The 17,076-nt window shown below is 52.3% G+C and overlaps 1 protein-coding gene across 1 annotated transcript; it reads right to left on the bottom strand.

Moving 5' to 3' along the window:
• Positions 1-7,391: 7,391 nt before the first annotated feature.
• LOC129201200 (ubiquitin carboxyl-terminal hydrolase 42-like) lies at positions 7,392-13,315 on the bottom strand. Its single transcript, XM_054812355.1, has 11 exons — positions 13,217-13,315; positions 11,543-12,089; positions 10,246-10,446; positions 9,709-9,819; positions 9,531-9,633; positions 9,312-9,379; positions 9,106-9,176; positions 8,517-8,599; positions 8,158-8,269; positions 7,690-7,830; positions 7,392-7,496 (listed from the first exon to the last, which is right to left on the bottom strand). Exons 1-11 carry the CDS (start codon positions 13,313-13,315, stop codon positions 7,392-7,394), a joined length of 1,641 nt encoding a protein of 546 aa, XP_054668330.1.
• Between the last annotated feature and the right edge of the window lie 3,761 nt (positions 13,316-17,076).

The raw sequence follows: 17,076 nt of genomic DNA, 5'->3' as shown, positions 1-17,076 counted from the left end.
TGCCTCCCTTGACCACGCAGGTGCGCAGACCGCGTCTGCAATGAGCCAAGGGTGGGCGAGTATGGCCTTAGATACGTGTCCTGGTGCTGAGCTCACCAAGGAGGGCTGGGGACACAGTGGCCTTGTAAGGTGTGTCCTGGTGCTGAGCTCACCAAGGAGGGCTGTGCTGATCACCAGGGATTCACGTGTTCCTTGAGACAGTGTTTGATATGCACGCAGTACTAAAAGGTTGTGAAGGTGAATGGGCATGAAAGAAACAGGAAAACTGCCCGTCCAGTGGAGCTCTGCAGGAGGATGGAGCTGTACATGGCAGGAGGTGATACAAGTGGGATTAGCACGGAGAAAAGGTTTTGTAAGGAAGGCTGTTGTGCCAGGGAGTTCCCTGACTTCACCCAGCTACAGAAACCGGGACGAGGCAGTGTGCTGAAGTGATGGGGAGAAGGGTCCTGGGGTAAAAGAGTGTAGATGACAGAAGGTTGGAGAGATTTGGGTGGCAGAGATTTGAGGTAGTCCTTTCAAGGGCTGAGCAGGCTGAGATTTGGTGCCGAGGAAGAATAAAGCTGCTCTCAAGGATGTTTTGGAATTAGTGTTACTATCACTGGTAACAGCAACAGGACAGTGCTGTAAGGGTGAGGCGTGGTGGACGCCTTGCTTATGAGGATGTGATGAGAGATGTGTCAGAAGCCTTGCTGAAGTCAAGGTAGACAACATCCATTGCTCTCCCTTCATCCACCTACCCAATCGTGCCATCATAAAAGGCTGTCAGATTGGTCAGGCAGGATTTCCCCTTGGTGAATCCATGTTGACCACTCCGGATAAGACAGACTCCCTTCCAAAAGTATACAGCAGTACAGCTGCATTTTTCAGCCATTTTGTGACATTAGGATTGCATTTGCACAGTCCCCATGCAAAATGCTTGGGGTAGAATTTGCTGAAGCGTTACGGCTTCTTCAATTCTGCTCCCGCTGAAGAAAGACCCCCACTAATTTCAGCGGCAGCAGAATTTGGACAATTTGGAAAGCTTTGGGAAAAACATTGCCTCTCATTTAAGAATGTTCAAATTTTCCTTTATTATACCGGAGGATTTGAAACAGCTTTCACATTACAGGGTTCTTCAGGTGTTTTTATAGGAAAAGAACTGGCTGACGTGAGGACTTGACAAGAGAAGGACAATGGAAGCAGTCAGTGGGCACTGACCCACTGATTTACCTCTGAGGAGAAGGAAAACATTGGATTTTGGTTGTTCAGATGAGCTGCATCCAACCTTTCTCTTTTTCCTTGGAAGAGCTGAATGTTTCCTGTCAAAGGTAATAGGACTGCCTCCTACTGTGTCCTTCCAGAACATGTGGGTGGGCAGGGGGGGAGACGGAGACGGGGGCAGAGGGGTGGAAGGGGGAAGAGGGGCCCCAGGCCTGGGATGGGGGGTGCTCAGCCTCAGGACAGGCCCCACGGGCACCATGGTGAAGCTGGGCCTGGCTGCCAGGGGAGCCCGCCTTCCTCTCACACTGGCCTTGGCCGGCATAGGTCGGGAGGGCTGTCAGTCTCCTCTGCTATGGTGATGCTGCCCTGGATTGATCCCCTGGGCTGTCACTCTGCCCTGGTTCAGGGCCTGTCCCTCCCTGTGGTGCTGCTCTCACTGATTGGCTGTCTGAGGGGTCACTCCCCCACAGTGCCCGCCCTTCCCTCTGGTGATCTTTTCTCTGAATGGCTGTCTGGGATGTCTGTCCCACCTTCCTCCTCCCATGCAAATGCGATTGGCTGTCCTGGGTCTGCTGACTCCCCATAGACTTCTGGGCGGGCATTGCCAGGGGACTGGCTCCGCCTTGAGGGTTTAAGCCCTAAGAATGAAACTGTGGGCCCTCACAAAAGGCTGTGGGTAATAAAAGACAGGTTTGGGCCCCAAAAATGAGCATTTTGGCCCTGGAAAGGAAGCGTTGAGCACTGGAAAAGATGCTACAGCTAGTGCTTTGGACCCTAGAAAGCAGGGAGGGGAGAGGGGCCTGGAGAAGAGGCCTTGGGGGGTCTGTGCTTGAAGGCAGGGAAGGAGGACACAGCTCCAGGCTGTACTGGGAAGGATCAGGGGTTCCAGTTTGTACTGGGAGGGGTCCCAGTCGGTACTGGGAGTGGTTAAAGGGGTGCAGTTTGTACTGAGATGGTGCAGAGTCTGCACTGGGAGGGGTTAAAGGTGTAACTGATGCGTTTAACTTTTTTTTATCTCTGGTGATGGGATAGGTTGTGGATGGTCTCTGTAAACAAGGTGACGAGATTATTAGCAATAGTAAGGTAATGGTGGAATGATTGTGTTGTTAGGAACCAGTCTTGCTACTATGGTCCCTGTACAGCCCCAACCTAACAGGTAACTAATAAAAACATTTTAAGAACGAGAACCTGAGAGCTTGGTGGTACCATGGTAGTTGGTACATGAGCCAAGTAATATTTCATTTTCTGTCCAAATCATGTCCTATGAGTGAACTTTGTTCATTATAATCTAATTACAATACCAAAGCACACCTCCATTGTCAAAGCTACCCGCCTCCAAGGTACAACCACCCCTCACTGGGCATGCTCTCTGAATTTCTTGAAGTCTGTGGCTTTAAAAGCAAAGCGAGAAAGTTTTCCACCAATCATAATGAAGTAACTATGTAACTAGGTGATGGAATTGTAACTATGTGTGTTTGGAGACTATAAATGTGTGTATGTTTGTGGGCTAGGTGGGCATGTTAGGAGGAGAGATCCCCCATGCACCCCAGCGCTGAATAAACCAATGTTGGCTTTCTCAACTGCATTTCGGTTTGGAAAGGGTTTTTTATGGCCGTTTGAGCGGTAACAAAGGGATCCCCTTTGTACTGGGACAGGGCCCAGTCTGTACTGGGAGGGTTTTAAGGGATCCAGTGTCCACTGGCGTGGTGTCCAGTCTGCAGTGGGAGGGGTCTGGAGGACGGAGCTTTTACTGGTACTGAGGAGCAGTCTGTACTGGGCAGGGTTCAAGGGGTCCCGTTTGTGCTGGGAAAGGGCCCAGTCTTTACAGGTAGGGATCAGCGGTTCCACTTTGGCCTGGGACAGGGCCCATGTCTATACTGGGAGGTGTAAAAGAGATGCAGTTTGACCTGGGAGGGAGCCCAGTCTCCACTTGGAGCTGTTCAAGGGAACCAGTTTGTACTAGGATGACACCCAGTCTGTAGTGGGAAGGGTTCAAGGGGTCCCATTTGTACAAGGACTGGGCCCAGTCTGTACTGGGAGGGATCAGGGGGACAGAGCTTTTCCTGGTACAGGGGACCAGTCTGCACTGGGAAAGGAGAAAGAGATCCAGTTTTTACTGGGACAGAGCCTAGTCTGTTCTATGAGGCATTAACGGGATCCAGGTCATACTGGGACAGGGCCAGTCTGTACTGGGAGGGATCAGGGGATCCACGTTGTACTGGGCACTGACCAGTCTCTACTGGGAGTGGTTCAAGGCATCCAGCTTGTACTGGGACAGTGGACCAGTCCATACTGGGTGGGGTTACAGAGATTGAGTCTGACTAGGAGTAGGCTCAGTCTTACTGGAAGGGGTTAAGGGAACCAGTTTGTACTGGGAGAAAGCCCAATATGGACTGGGAGGGGTTAAAGTGATCCAGCTTGTACTGGGACAGAGGACCAGGGGATCCAGTTTTTACTGGGACATGGACCAGTCTGTACTGGGAGGTGTTAAACGAATCCAGTTTATACTGGGAGGGAGCCCAGGCTATGCTGGGGCGTGAATCAAAAAAAAATTCACTCAATAGCCAATGTGACTATTAAGCAGGTATCCTTTATTGCAGCGCTGGGAGTCGCACCGGGATATTTCCACAAACGTGCGTCTCCACGAGAAACAAATCATACGTGATTTATACTACAAAAGAGTTACATATTCATTAGGTTTCCGATAAAGTTAATACATATTCATTATTATTCCAGGAACTCATGAATATATGCTAATGTCCTGATACACCTGCGCAGTTTCTTTCTCAGGTGGTTGTCAGGGGTCATCCTCCTCAAATCTTCCTCTTTCTCCTCTTCTTCAGTGTACACAGTTGGGTGACCTCTTCTTCATTATCTCCGTTTTGCAAGCTCAGCAACTTGTTATCCGTCCTGCCCAGATGGTCCCAGGCTTGTTGGCATATTGGGCCCCTTTTAACAGGATGCCTCAAACTTTGTGTCTTTTTCTAGTTCATACCCAAGGACTATTCCCTAATTTACGGCTTCTCTTATCCTGTTTCTACATTCCAACTATTTTACTAATTGTTTTCTTTCGTACTGGAGCATGAGACAGGCGAAGCCTGAGTTTGTGGGGCCTGACTCAAATGTTGCCAAGTTATATATTCTGTTTTAAAATTGTTCTACGCTAATTAGTTTCCCTTATTCACCACAATCTCTCATGCTAACCAAAACTGCTGCTTTGATTCCACTTCTCTGCATCGTCACAGCCACCCAGAATAACGAGCGACTCTCACAGTCAAGGCAGATCCTGCTGGGGTCCCTCCCAGACCTGCAGCACGACCTGCGTTGCTTCGTGTGTCCTTGGAAGACTTGAAAAGGGAGAGGGCAGGAGGTGGCAATGTTTGCTGCTGTTAGGAAGCTGTTTCAAGCAAAGTAAACAGGAGGTGGCCGGGAGAGAGCCACCCTGCTACAGCCACCAGCATTCCCATAGACTCCTCCCAGGCTGGTGTCATCGGCCAACTTGCTGAGGGTGCCCTCTGCCCCATCACCCAGACCAGTAGTTAAGGAAGATGTTAAACAGGATTGGACCCAGTACTGAGCCCTGGGAGATGCCGCTCGTTCCTGGCCTCGCACTAGACTTGGTGCCACTGAGCAGCACCCTCTGGGCCCGGCCGTTCAGCCTGTTTCAGTCCCACTCGCTGTCAGCTCCTCCAGCCCATTTCTGTTGGAGTGACTTGAACTCCACATTGAAAAAGAAGAAAATGCAAGATGGGCAGAGGCAAGCAGACTGCTTTCAAAGTCCCAAGTCATAAACCTCTCACACTGGGTATTGGCACCAAGTGCCTCAAAACCTGCAGAGAAGAAAACAGCCCACGAATGACATAGGCAAGGCCAACAAGTGTTTTTAATTTTGGCTGTGGCAAGGGGATCCCAACAGATGAACAGGGATTAAAGCTCTTCCTCAAGGGACCTGTGGGCAGGTGGGCCAGCCGGCAGAGCTGTCCAAGTCTCTGGAAGGTGTGTCTGAGCTCTTCCTGGCCAGAGGCAGCCCTGGGAGGAGGGCCAGGGTGGGCTGCTGGTGTCCTTTGTGCAGCTTGGCCCCTTGCTGGGGGCAGTGCTGGTGCTTCCTGGCTTCCTCCTCCTTTTTCTTCTCCTGCTCCTCTTGTCTGGCACAGCAGAGGAAAGATGGTGTTCTCCTTCTTCACCCAGGATCACATTCTGCCCCCATCACCACGGCAGCGCCCTGAGCGTTTCTCTGAAATGCGTCTTGGGGACGCTGAAACCCTCCTGCTCCCTGCTGAGGGCTCATAATCCATGGTGTCAACAAACCGGCTGCAGAGATCATAGTCCCGCTGCGGGGATCTGCTGCGCTCTCTCTGCCTCAGCACGGTTTGCTGCTGAGCAGCCCTGGGTGCGGGAGCCACCTGGGAGGTGGTGTTGGAGGGACCGGGAGCTGCGGCAGCCCTGGGAGTGCGGTCATGCCTTGGAGAACTAGTTCTCCTCCTCCTGCCTGCTGACAGGTCATTTTTGTTATTGTCCATGAACCACCGACGGAGTTCATCACCCTGCCGTGGGGATCTGCTCCGCTCCCTCGGCATCAGCTGCGATTGCTCCCGAGCAGTCTTGGGCATGGAAGCCACCTGAGTGCGGGCGTTGGAGTGCCCTGGAGCTGCATCATTCCTTGGGGCTCGGGAACGATGTGGAGGACTTGTTCTCCTCCTTCTTCCTCCTGAGGGCTCATAGTTGGTGGTGTCCATGAGCTCATCACCCCGCCGCGGGGATCTGCTCCGCTCTCTCTGCCTGGGCAGAGTGTGATGCTGAGCAGCCCTGGGTGCAGGAGTCAACTGGGTGTTGGTGTTGGAGGGCCCAGGAGCTGCAGCAGCCCTGGGAGTGCAGTCACGCCTTGGTGGACTAGTTCTTCTCCTCCTCCCTGCTGAGGGCTCAGAATTGGTGGTGTCCATAATCCAGCTCTGCAGTTCATCACCCCACCATGGGGATCTGCTCCGCTCCCTCTGCACGGGCAGGGATTGCTCCCGAGCAGCCCTGCGTGTGGGAGCCTTCTTGGAGCTGGTGCTGGAGTGCCCTGGAGCTGTGCTGTCCCTTGGGGCTTGGGAACGATTTGGAGCACTCGATCCCCTCCTTCTCCCCACTGAGGGCTCATGGTTGGTGGTGTCCATAGGTGAGCCGCAAAGATCATTGCCCCACTGTGGGGATCTGCTCCGGGTCCTCTTTCTGGCACCGTTCCTCTGGCAGTGGGAAGAAGGGCTGAATCCATGCTCTGACAGGGAGCAGCCTTGGGGCCGTGAAGTCAGCTGCAGTGTGAGAGGGAAAAGAGAGCAATGTCAAGATCCCAGAAAGAAATCCACTGTCCATCTGGTGCCCTGAGCCACCCCCCAGAGTTACCTGAGTCCTAGGAGACAGACCCTGTGGTCCCACAGAACCCACCTGCTTGCTGTTGGCCACCCACTGGCTGAGGAGGGAATGGGCAGATGATGGTGCCGGTGAGGAAGAAGCCCTTTCTCCAATGTCCAAATCAGGGCACCTGGAGATAAAAAAGAGTGATCTCCTGTTAGGGCTGTTCTTGCAGCCTCCTCTGGGGCTCAGTCATTTTCTTGCAGCAGATTCTATCACAGAGAGAAGACATCACCAAGACTACAAATGGGAAATTCGATGGGGGTCTTCCCAACACGTCTGCCCCTGTCGCAGCAAGACCTTGTCTTTATACCCCCTATGGCCTCCATTTCATAGAATCATAGAATTAAAGAATGATTTGGCTTGGAAGGGACCTCAAAGATCACCAAGTTCCAACGCCTCTGCCATGGGCAGGGGACACCCTCCGCTAGACCAGGATCTTCCTCACATCTAATCTAAATCTCCCTTCTTTCACTTTCAAACCATTACCCTTCATCCCATCACTGTACGCCCTGATCAAGAGTCTCTCCCCATCTTTCCTGTAGGCCCCCTTTACGTCCTCTTCTCTACAGAGGCCAGCTTCAGACAGCAGGCAAGGAGCAGTTTACACCAGGGCAGCAGCCTAAAGCCCAGCAAGGAAAGATAAGGACTGATGTGGGGTAGGGCAGGTTTGACAGCACTGAATGATGCAGGTAGTAATTGTCTCCTCTGACAGAAAGAGAAACACTCGGGAGGATGAGAAGAAAAACAGCAAAGCCATGAAAAGGAAACATCTGCTGAAGACATTTTAATACTGGTTCTTACCTGACATAGAAGAGCAAATAGGCTTGCTGCCTGAGAACTGTGTCGATGCCACAAGGATCCACAGACTTGTCGTCCATCTCGTACCACAGCCCATTGCTGGCCTGCAAAGAAAGGCATGGGTATCTGGAGATGAACTGCATGGTTTCTCCACAAAAACACAGGCAGAAAGCTGCAGAACCAAGAGTACGCCAAAAGAAATCCAATCCAAGCCGCTAAGGAGACCTTCTCCCCCAAAACCTTGGCTGCCAGTAACACTGCTAGGTGTGCCTTGTTAGGAAGGAAGCTGCTCTTTACCTTTGCGTAGCAGAAATAGTGTCCGACGTGACAGCTGCCACCGCTATGCACCAGGACGGCATACAAGGAGTAGAGCAGCGGTTCTCCAGCTGTCTGAGACATGTATGGCTGCAGATCCAAGCACTCGGGATAGTCCACAACCTACAGAGAGACCAAGAGGGCTCCGAAATGATCCTGGCAGATTTGATGAAATAGCCTTCCAAGGCCACATGCTAGAGATGTCTACACACTTCTTTTGGGCTCGTGAACACTTGGGTTTTCCCTAAAGCAACATGCAGTGGTTTGGGTGGCAGGAAACTGTTCCCAGCCAAAGCAGCTCTGTCGGAGCAGAGGACATGCTTGTCTTCCCACGGGAATTTTCCTCTCCTCTCCCCAGAAAGGAACAGGAACTTGTGAAAGAAAGAGCGCACTGCTTTGGGAAATCTCCTGCTCCAGGAAGAGGAAGCAGCACTCCGATTGTGTACACACCTTGCTGATCTTCCGGCCGGTGACATCTTGGAACCTTTTCAGACACAGCGTGAGAACCTTGGGCGCGCCATGGATTGTAAACCCCTTGGAGGCGGCAACCCTCTTGTCACACCTTGAAACCAAGCAGAGAGCCACGTGCTGAAATGAGCCCTTTCTTCCCCCCAGAAGGACAGACAAGCTTTCATGTCTCACACATCCTTACGCTGTTTGGAGGCTATTTAGTACCACAAGGCCGTATTAAAAAAAGCTGCATCTCGTTATTGTGCATTAAAGCTATCTGACAAGATGACTTATGCTCGACGACATGCAGCATCCTCATGCAGGATCTCGTATTACTATGTCGTTAGTAATCGTCTTACTGGCTGCACTGAAAGCAGTTTTCGCCATCCAGCTGCTCGGGTTTCACAAAGTCCTCCAGAGCTGCGGTGACAGAGGAGGCTGCCTGGAGGAGTGAGAAAGGAGAGCACTGAGCTGCGGGAAATGCCCTCGCCCCAACACTTAGGAGGAGTCGACAAGCAGTGCCCAGGAGGAGGCAGAAAGAGGGTTTGATGCTGAACGTTTCCCTCCATTCCCAGGGATTCCCGGGGCGATCGAGAGCGACCTCTCTGTGGCACCGCTCAGTTCAGCTACCGATGGTGTGCAGGGTCATCAGTAATGAACAAAAATACACGCCATCAGCCCAGGAGCCAGACGGCTGTTGAGGGAGGGCAAAGGGCAGAAGGATGAGAGTACGTCAAGGGTGCCGCGAGGATAATGCGTGCTGGTTCAGCTTCAAGCCAGCACCTACAGGGAGCCCACTGCCACGGCCTCCCCACAAGGACACCGTCCATTCCCCTCCCACCCACCACCAAGCTCTCTTCTCTTCGCAGCAGACATTTTTAAGTCAACTGCGTCGATACTGGAAAGCTACAGGGGCCTTGGGACATCTTGAATCACAAACCCTCTTACTTTTATATCCAACGGGACATCCAGGAAGGCCTCATAGGAATCAGAAACCGCTCTGCAGCTCAAGCACGTGACTGGAATGCAAATCAAAATGCTCAGAGATCGGGGAAGTCAAGTGACTGTGATGGTTTATGCTCTTCACACCTACCACAGGCAGACAGAAGGGCACAGACAATTCCAAGGAGAGCAACACTTGTGGAAAAACGTACCTCTGGATCTCAGAGAGCCCCCAAATATTTGATGGACGATGGTAGTTTCTTGCAAAGAGAAGTCCAAGCTGGCAAAAAAAAAATGGTACGGCAGAGAGTTACCTCCTCCAAGAGTTTTGCTTTGTCTGAAAGGCCAGGGCGTAGGTTTTCCTTGGTGGGAGTACATCAAGGAGTCCAAAGGGCTCAGGAACACCGAGAAGGTAATTTGCTTGTGCTTACTCGCTGCTTCCACTCAGACAAGCTCTCTGCATGGCATCGACAGTGGAGCGTAAGAACTCGTGGGCGTCTTCCTGCATGCCAAGCTGGAAATGTTCTCCTATTCCTGAGAAAGAAGAAGTTAGTTGTTCTCTCCTACAAGAACGGAAGAAAACCTCTACAAGCCCCTGAAATGACTTACGTGTGAGGACACTGATGATAGCCCTAGGCTCGATGGTAGAGCCTGAGGAATGCAGGACCTTGTTAACATGCGCTTCCATTACACACATCATGCAGAAGCCTTCCTGATGACCTGAAGAGAGAGGGAAGCAAGCTTCTCAGGTTAGCAAAATATCCATAGTGATGGGAAACCTAATGGAGATCTTGAAGTGATAAGAACAGCCTCCACTCCTCCCAAGGTGACAACGTCCCAACAAGCCCCGGACGTTCTGGTGCACAGAAAACTTCCTTCTTTCAGAGGGATGCTTAGCGGACAGAAGTTTTCTGGGCCGTAAGCCAAGAGGGTTTAACTTGCAGGAATAGGGACCAGCAAGAGGTGCCTTTCTGAAGATGCACAGACCTCGATAGGGCAAGCGGCTTCTAGGCTTGAGTGTCCAAAGAACACCCACTCAGGGGGTTGACACAGAAGGGCTGCTTTTCTCCTAAGTGACATTCCAGATTCTGGGAATCTGGCAAGTGCCCAGCAGATTCCCAAGGAGATGTTCATAAAAGTACTCACACGCCCGGCTGTGCTCCCCAGAGAGCAGGTAGTTGGCCAGAGGGGGTGTGTACGTCAGGCACTGCAGGACAGCGTTGAGGAAGCACGTATTGCCCAGGTTGGGGAGTCCCGCTCCAGCTCCCTGTCGTTGCTGCCACTCCATGCAAATCTTCTCCGGGGGGAAGAGCATCCCTTGTGGTGCAGCCATTCCCTCGGCAATGACTGCAGGGAAATGACATTTGAAAAGAGATGACACGATTTTCTTGCACAAAAGCATATGTTAAACCTCAAGTTCTGTACAGGTGCACCCAGGAGACAGCCAGCTCTAACCTCCAAGACAGAAGCATCGGGGGAAGCCTAACACTGCCATGGAAATTTACTGCTCAAGACACAGCTTTGGAAAACACTCCGTTACTTTGCCAAAAGCCCAACAAACCCACACTGATTTCTGTGCCTCGGGCTACCTTCCTTTCCCTCCAGAGTCTTGAAGCTCCACAGCACACTCTTGTACCTTCTTGTCACACCAGCCTTCACAACAAGGCAAAACCATTTTCTTCCTGTGGTTACTCTCACGAGTGAAAATGTTTGGTGGCTTTAACCCTTCATTGTTGGCAAACTCAGTCCCCATGTCTTGCAACAAGCAGCTTTGTTCCAACTGCTTTGGAGCAATTACAGAAGACATCCTGTCATTAAGGGCTGTTGGCACCACAGGGTCTTCTCAAGGATTTTAACATCCATCTCCAAGGTGACACAGGTCAACTAACATTTGCTCAGACAGCGTTGCATTCTGCCAGGCACACACCATGGAGGATCTAGAAGGCCACAGCAACACAGAGACAGATGGGGGAACTCCTGGAACAGTGCTCCCTGTTGGCATTTCTTGGCAGGCACCTACCCTTCCAAGCAAAAAGGCTTCAGGAGAATTGGTCTGCAATCAACTGGTTTGATCCCAGTTCCTCAGAGCACTTCCCTGCTTCATCCAGCAGCACCTCACAAACCTGCTGCCTTCCAGCTCCCATTCAGCAGCAGCCCATCAACACAGAGAAGCAGCCAGTGCTGAGCAGAGGCTGCCTGAACTGAAGCAGAAACCCTTTGTACGAGCAGGTCTCAAAGCAGCAAGGTCTTCAACAGCCTGGCCTACATCCAGGCACGGCCCATTTCACTGGGCTACTCAAGCCCACGCCTAGCTTTAGGCAAGAATTCACTTTGTGCTGAAAGGGGACCAGCCTGTTCACCCCTTTGCAAGAGACCCTGAAGATCACCCAGCACACGCTGGGTCCTACAGCGGTGGGAAGTCTGAGAGCAAATGCATACCCACCTGCACACTGATCTTGGTCGGCACTGGAGCCTGAATCCTGTGGAAGGCTCACTGCAGCACTGCCGTGACACTCCGAGATCGGAGCGGGAGAGACACAAGCAGGGCCACTGCTTTCATCTTGAGATCCCGGTGTTTCTGGTTTCTCACTGTCAGCTTCAAGGGTGCTGGTCGGAGGTGGTGTTACCGACAGCTCTGGAAGGTCCTGAGAGAGATCTAGCCTCTCAGGAGTTTGGCACAGAAGAGAGGGTGTCGTCGACACTGCTGACGGCAGGGAGGTCGAGGTTTCCTTCTCAGGGCATTCCTCTTCCTCGACGACTGCCTCTCTCGCTGGAGCACATGCTTCTGTGGCGGGTGTTGAATCTTTCTCTGGCACTTCTTCCTGCTGCTCTTCTTCATCGGCTATTTCTTGTTGGTCAGAACAGCTTGCAAGCTTTTTTCTCTGGGAATAGATCCACCAGCAGCCAAGAAGTGCCAGCGCTCCAGGTATGGCATATGGGATGACTTTGCAGAAGTGCAAAGCCATTCTCCAGAGCCTCAGCAATTCTCTCTAGAAGGAGAAACAGAGACCGTGTGAAAATCGTCACAGGGAAGGTAACAGCAAGGCTGAAGTTTCATCAATGCCTTGAGGTATGTCTATTCCCATGAACAGGCTTGTTTTCCAGCCGCTCTGTACATTCACATCTCTGCTCTACCAGCAGAGTACAGGACAAGATCCTCACCTCAGACTAGGGATGTCGGGACATTTCTCACCATTAGACTCATCGATTTCACCTTACCTCACCTTGACACTTCAAACCATTTCACCTTCTTGTTCCTGCCCCACCATTGCAGGTCAGTACTACACGCAGGACAGCATGCAGCACTGCAAGGTTCTCCAGAAGAACCACAAGTCCCTCAACAAGGTTTCGCAGCAGTGAAGATGGGAAATATGCTCTAACACCCTTAGAAGAGTGGTATTTGTCCAGCTTTAAAAGCAGCCTGGATACAGACACTACTACTCTGGAACCCAGCTCCAAAGTTTGTTCTACATCTGCAGTGACTACTACGTTAACTGCTGCTACTCCTCTGACTTTGTAGAGCTGAAAGCTGTCTCATACTCGAGAGAGAGTGTGAACCCTTCCCCACTTGGATACTGCTGAGACTCGTGTCCTGGTCATGCTCCTCCATTTACAAGCCTCACCTGGGTTATACGAGGCAGGGCTGACATGCCTTTCCTTTTCCTTAAGGAAAGCCTACAGCTGGAACACAAAGCTCCACAGTTACCCACATCCCCAAACCAGCCTGGCTGTAAAGCGCTCCCAGCTTATCTTTTCATGGAGCAGAAATGAAAGCAAAACACCACGTGCCTGACGACGCTTTCACACGACAGACTTTTTAACCTGCTCAACCAAACGGTTGTAAGATGCAGCACAGACTTCTGGTCTGTGGCACCAGCCGCTTCCACTTCCTTCTGGCACGTCAGGAATCTGGTCGAAATGTCACACCTTCTATCCAGAGACGGCCATGGAGCTGCGGCTAGGACATGAGACCTTTCCACCTTGTTAAATCATCTGTCCTGAAAGTCCAGTCCGAATTACCTTTGCAAGAGGATGGAAGCTGAGGAGCAGTGGGCAGGAAACGAGAAATGGTTGAAAACAGTAGGTGTGCACGTGGCAACGGAAGGAGCCGAGTTACCCCGAAGGCCAGCTCAGCCCAAGTGGCTTTGGCTGGCCCGCTTTTCAGGATAGCAAGCCCTGGTCCGGTGAGGTCACAAGTGGTGGGCGGGTGCCGCATCACTGCCCCTTTGTGTCACGGGGCCGCACGGGGACGTGTCCCCTCAAGGCCACCCAGCTTCCAGTGTGAACTGGGACAGGGCAGGTCTGTGCTGGGAGGGGTGAAAGGGATCTAGTTTGCACTGGGACAGGGCCAAACCTGCGCTGGGGGGGTTAAGGGGATGTAGTTTGTACTGGAAGGGGGCCAGTCTGTTCTGGGTGGGGTGAAAGGGAACCAGTTTGTCCTGGGAGGGTGCCCAGGATGTAGTTGGAGGGGTTACACGGAACAGGTTTGTACTGGGAGAAAGCTCAATGTGTACGGGGAGGGGTGAAAGGGATCCAGTGCTCCCAGTCTGTCCTGGGAGGGGGCCAGGGGATCCAGTTTATACTGGACAGGGCCCACTCCTTATGGCGAGGCGTTAAAGGGATGCAGTTTGTACTGGGAGGGGTCCCCGCCTGCAGTGGGGAGGTTCAAAGGGATCCAGTTTGTACTGAGGCAGGGCCCAGTCCGGACTGGGAGGGTGAAAGGGATCCAGTTTGTACTTGGATGGGGCCCATTCTGTACTGGGAGGGGTAAGGGGATCCAGGTTGTAGTGGGAAGGGGCCCACTCTTACTGGGAAGTGTTAACAGGATCCGGTTTGTACTGGGACAGAGCCCAGGCTGTACTGGGAGCGGTTAAAGGAAGGTGGGGAAGTCCTACGTGTACCTCAAGGGGATTTGATTTTGGGTGAGAACAGCGAATAAATTACATTGGATTATGTTAATTGCTAGGTAACCCTGCCATTGGATGTCATCATTGCTACAATTTCTATGTGCTGTATCCTCCTGCTCCTCCTTTTCCTCCTCCTCCTCCTCCCCCCCCCCCCGCCCCTGCTCCACAGAGTCTCCAGGGCGGGGCCGGGCCAGGGGATGGTGTCCCCGCAGGGTCAAACTGCAGGAAGGAGTGCCCCGGGGCATGCTGGGAGCTGTAGTTCTGGGGCAGGGGGCTGCCAGGTGGCCATGTTTGTTCCTGGAGCATGCTGGGAGCTGTAGTCCTGGGGCAGGGCACTGCTGGGCAGCCATGTTGGTTCCCAGGGCATGCCGGGAGCTGTAGTCCTGGGGCAGGGCACTGCCAGGCGGCCATGTTGGTTCCCACAGCATGCTGGGAGCTATAGTCCTGGGGCAGGGCACTGCCAGGCGGCCATGTTGGTTCCCGGGGCATGCCGGGAGCTGCCATTTCCCCACGCTCAGCAGCCAGGGCAGCCTGCACCGTGGGGACGGGATAAGGAAAGAAAATTACACTACGGACAGGGAGAGAGAGAGTGTGCGTGTGTCTGTGTGTGTGTATATGTATGTATATGTGTGTGTGCGTGCATGTGCACGGCTGTGTATCTTGGAGGCCTCATGTTTTAAGAGCTGTAAGACACCCGTGTGTTCTCTTAGGTGGAGCACAGGCCAGTGACTGGAGCTACAGAAGAGCAAGGGAGGAAAGGACAGGCAGAGAAAGAAGTGCTTGAACTCTAAAATTTGCTGGGCAGCGAAGAGAGCAGGAACCACGATCACCTGCAGGACAGAGAGAGAGAAAAGAAAAAGGAAGAGGGAGCAGGAAAGAGAGGTGATGAGGAAAGTAAATGGAGAGGTAGGATGACAGAGAAAGAGAGAGACTTGGGGAGAAGCGAAAGGAGGGACAGGGAGCAGAGCACAAGGATAGAGAGGAAGAGAGAGGGAAGTGAAAAAAGAGAGGGAACGGGGAGGGGGCAGGGAGGAACTGAGACGCAGCAGAGGGGTGACGTGACCCCAAGGCCCGGGACTCAACACAGTCTGAATCATAGAATGATAGAATGATTTAGGTCAGAAGGGACCTCAAAGATCATCTAGTTCCAACCCCTCTGCCATGGGCAGGCACACCCTCCACTAGACCAGGTTGCCCAAACCCCATCCAACCTGGCCTTCAACACTTCCAGGGAGGGGGCCTCCACAGCTTCTCTGGAAACCTGTTCCAGTGTCTCACCACCCTCACAAGGAAGAATTTTTTCCTCAGATATAATCTAAATCTCTCCTCTTTTAAACTCATTACCCCTCGTCCCATCACTACACTCCCTGATAAACAGTCCCTCTCCATCTTTCCTGTAGGCCCCTTTGGGAACCGGAAGGCCACAATTAGATCTCCCCGGAGCCTTCTCTTCTCCAGGCTGAACAACCCCAGCTCTCTCAGCCTTTCTTCACAGGAGAGGTGCTCCAGCCCTCTGATCATCTTCGTGGCCTCCTCTGGACTCGCTCTAAAAGCTCCATGTCCTTCTTGTCCTGGGGACCCCAGAGCTTGACACAGTAGTCCAGGTGAGGTCTCACGAGAGCAGAGTAGAAGGCCAGAATCACCTCCCTTGACCTGCTGGTCACGCTCGTTTTGATGCAGTGCAGTATATGGTTGGCTTTCTGTGTCTCAGATGTGCATTGCCAGCTCATGTTGAGCTTCTCATCAATCAACACTCCCAAGTCCTTTTCCTCAGGGCTGCTCTCAATCCATTCCTCGCCCAGCCTGTAGTTGTGCTTGGGACTGCCCTGACCCACATGCAGGACCTTGCACTTGGCCTTGTTGAACTTCATGAGTTTTGCATGAGACCACCTCTCCAGCCTGTCAAGGTCCCTCTGGATGGAATCCCTTCCCTCCAGCATGTCGACCACACCACACAGCTTGGTGTCATCAGCAAATTTGCTGAGTGGGCACTCGATCCCACTGTCCATGTCGCTGACAAAGATGTTAAACAGTGCTGGTCCCAATACCAACCCCTGAGGAACGCCGCTCATCACTGTTCTCCACCTGGACATTGAGCCATTGACCACAACTCTTTGAGTGTGACCATCCTGCCAATTCCAGTCCATCAAGTGGTCCATCCATCTCTCCAATTTAGAGACAAGGATGTTGTGCAGGACAGTGTCAAATACCTTGCACAAGTCCAGGTAGATGGCGTCTGTCACTCTTCCCTTATCCACCAACGTTGTAACCCCATCAGAGAAAGGCACCAAATTTGTCAGGCACAATTTGCCCTTAGCGAAGCCATGTTGGCTGTCACCAATCACCTCCTTATTTTCCATGTGCCTGAGCATAGTCTCCAGGAGGATCTGCTCCATGATCTTGCCAGGCACAGAGGTCGGACTGACCAGTCTATAGTTCTCCAGATCTTCCTTTTTTCCCTTTCAAAAAATGGGGGTTACTTTTCCCCTTTTCCAGACAGTGGGAATGTCACTGGACTGCCAGGTCTTCCTCAAATATGATGGAGAGTGGCTTAGCCACTTCATCTGCCAGTTCCCTCAGGACCAGTGGATGCATCTCATCAGGTCCACCTTCATGTTCCTTAGATATTCTCGAACCTGATGTTCTCCTATAGTTGGTGGTTCTGCATTCTCCCAGTCCCTGCCTTTGCTTTGTGTGACCTGGCCAGCATGGTTCGAGCCCTTGCTGCTGAAGACGGAGGCAAAAAATTTGTTGAGTACCTCAGCCTTCTCCATATCCTGGGTAACCAGGTCTCCCGTTTCATTCCAGAGGGGGCCCACATTTTCCCAGAATGTCCACATTTCCCAGAAAGGATATCGCAAGATCACAAAATTACGGTGAAGTCTGGGTTTGAAGGCACAGGACTGGACCCCGCACTGACTCCTGCTGTGTACCACTGGTGGGTGGCCTCCAGCAAGACCTCGTGCCGTTGATCACCATTCTCTGGGCTGACCATTCAGCCAGTTTTCAATCCACCTCACTGTCTGCTCATCCAGCCCGTGCTTCACTGGCTTCTCTATGAAGATTTTAT

Source organism: Grus americana, unplaced genomic scaffold (assembly GCF_028858705.1).
Source record: "Grus americana isolate bGruAme1 unplaced genomic scaffold, bGruAme1.mat scaffold_848, whole genome shotgun sequence".
Lineage (NCBI taxonomy): Eukaryota > Metazoa > Chordata > Aves > Gruiformes > Gruidae > Grus > Grus americana.
The sequence above is the reverse complement of the archived record's forward strand: the minus strand, read 5'-3'. Positions and strand labels throughout refer to the sequence as shown.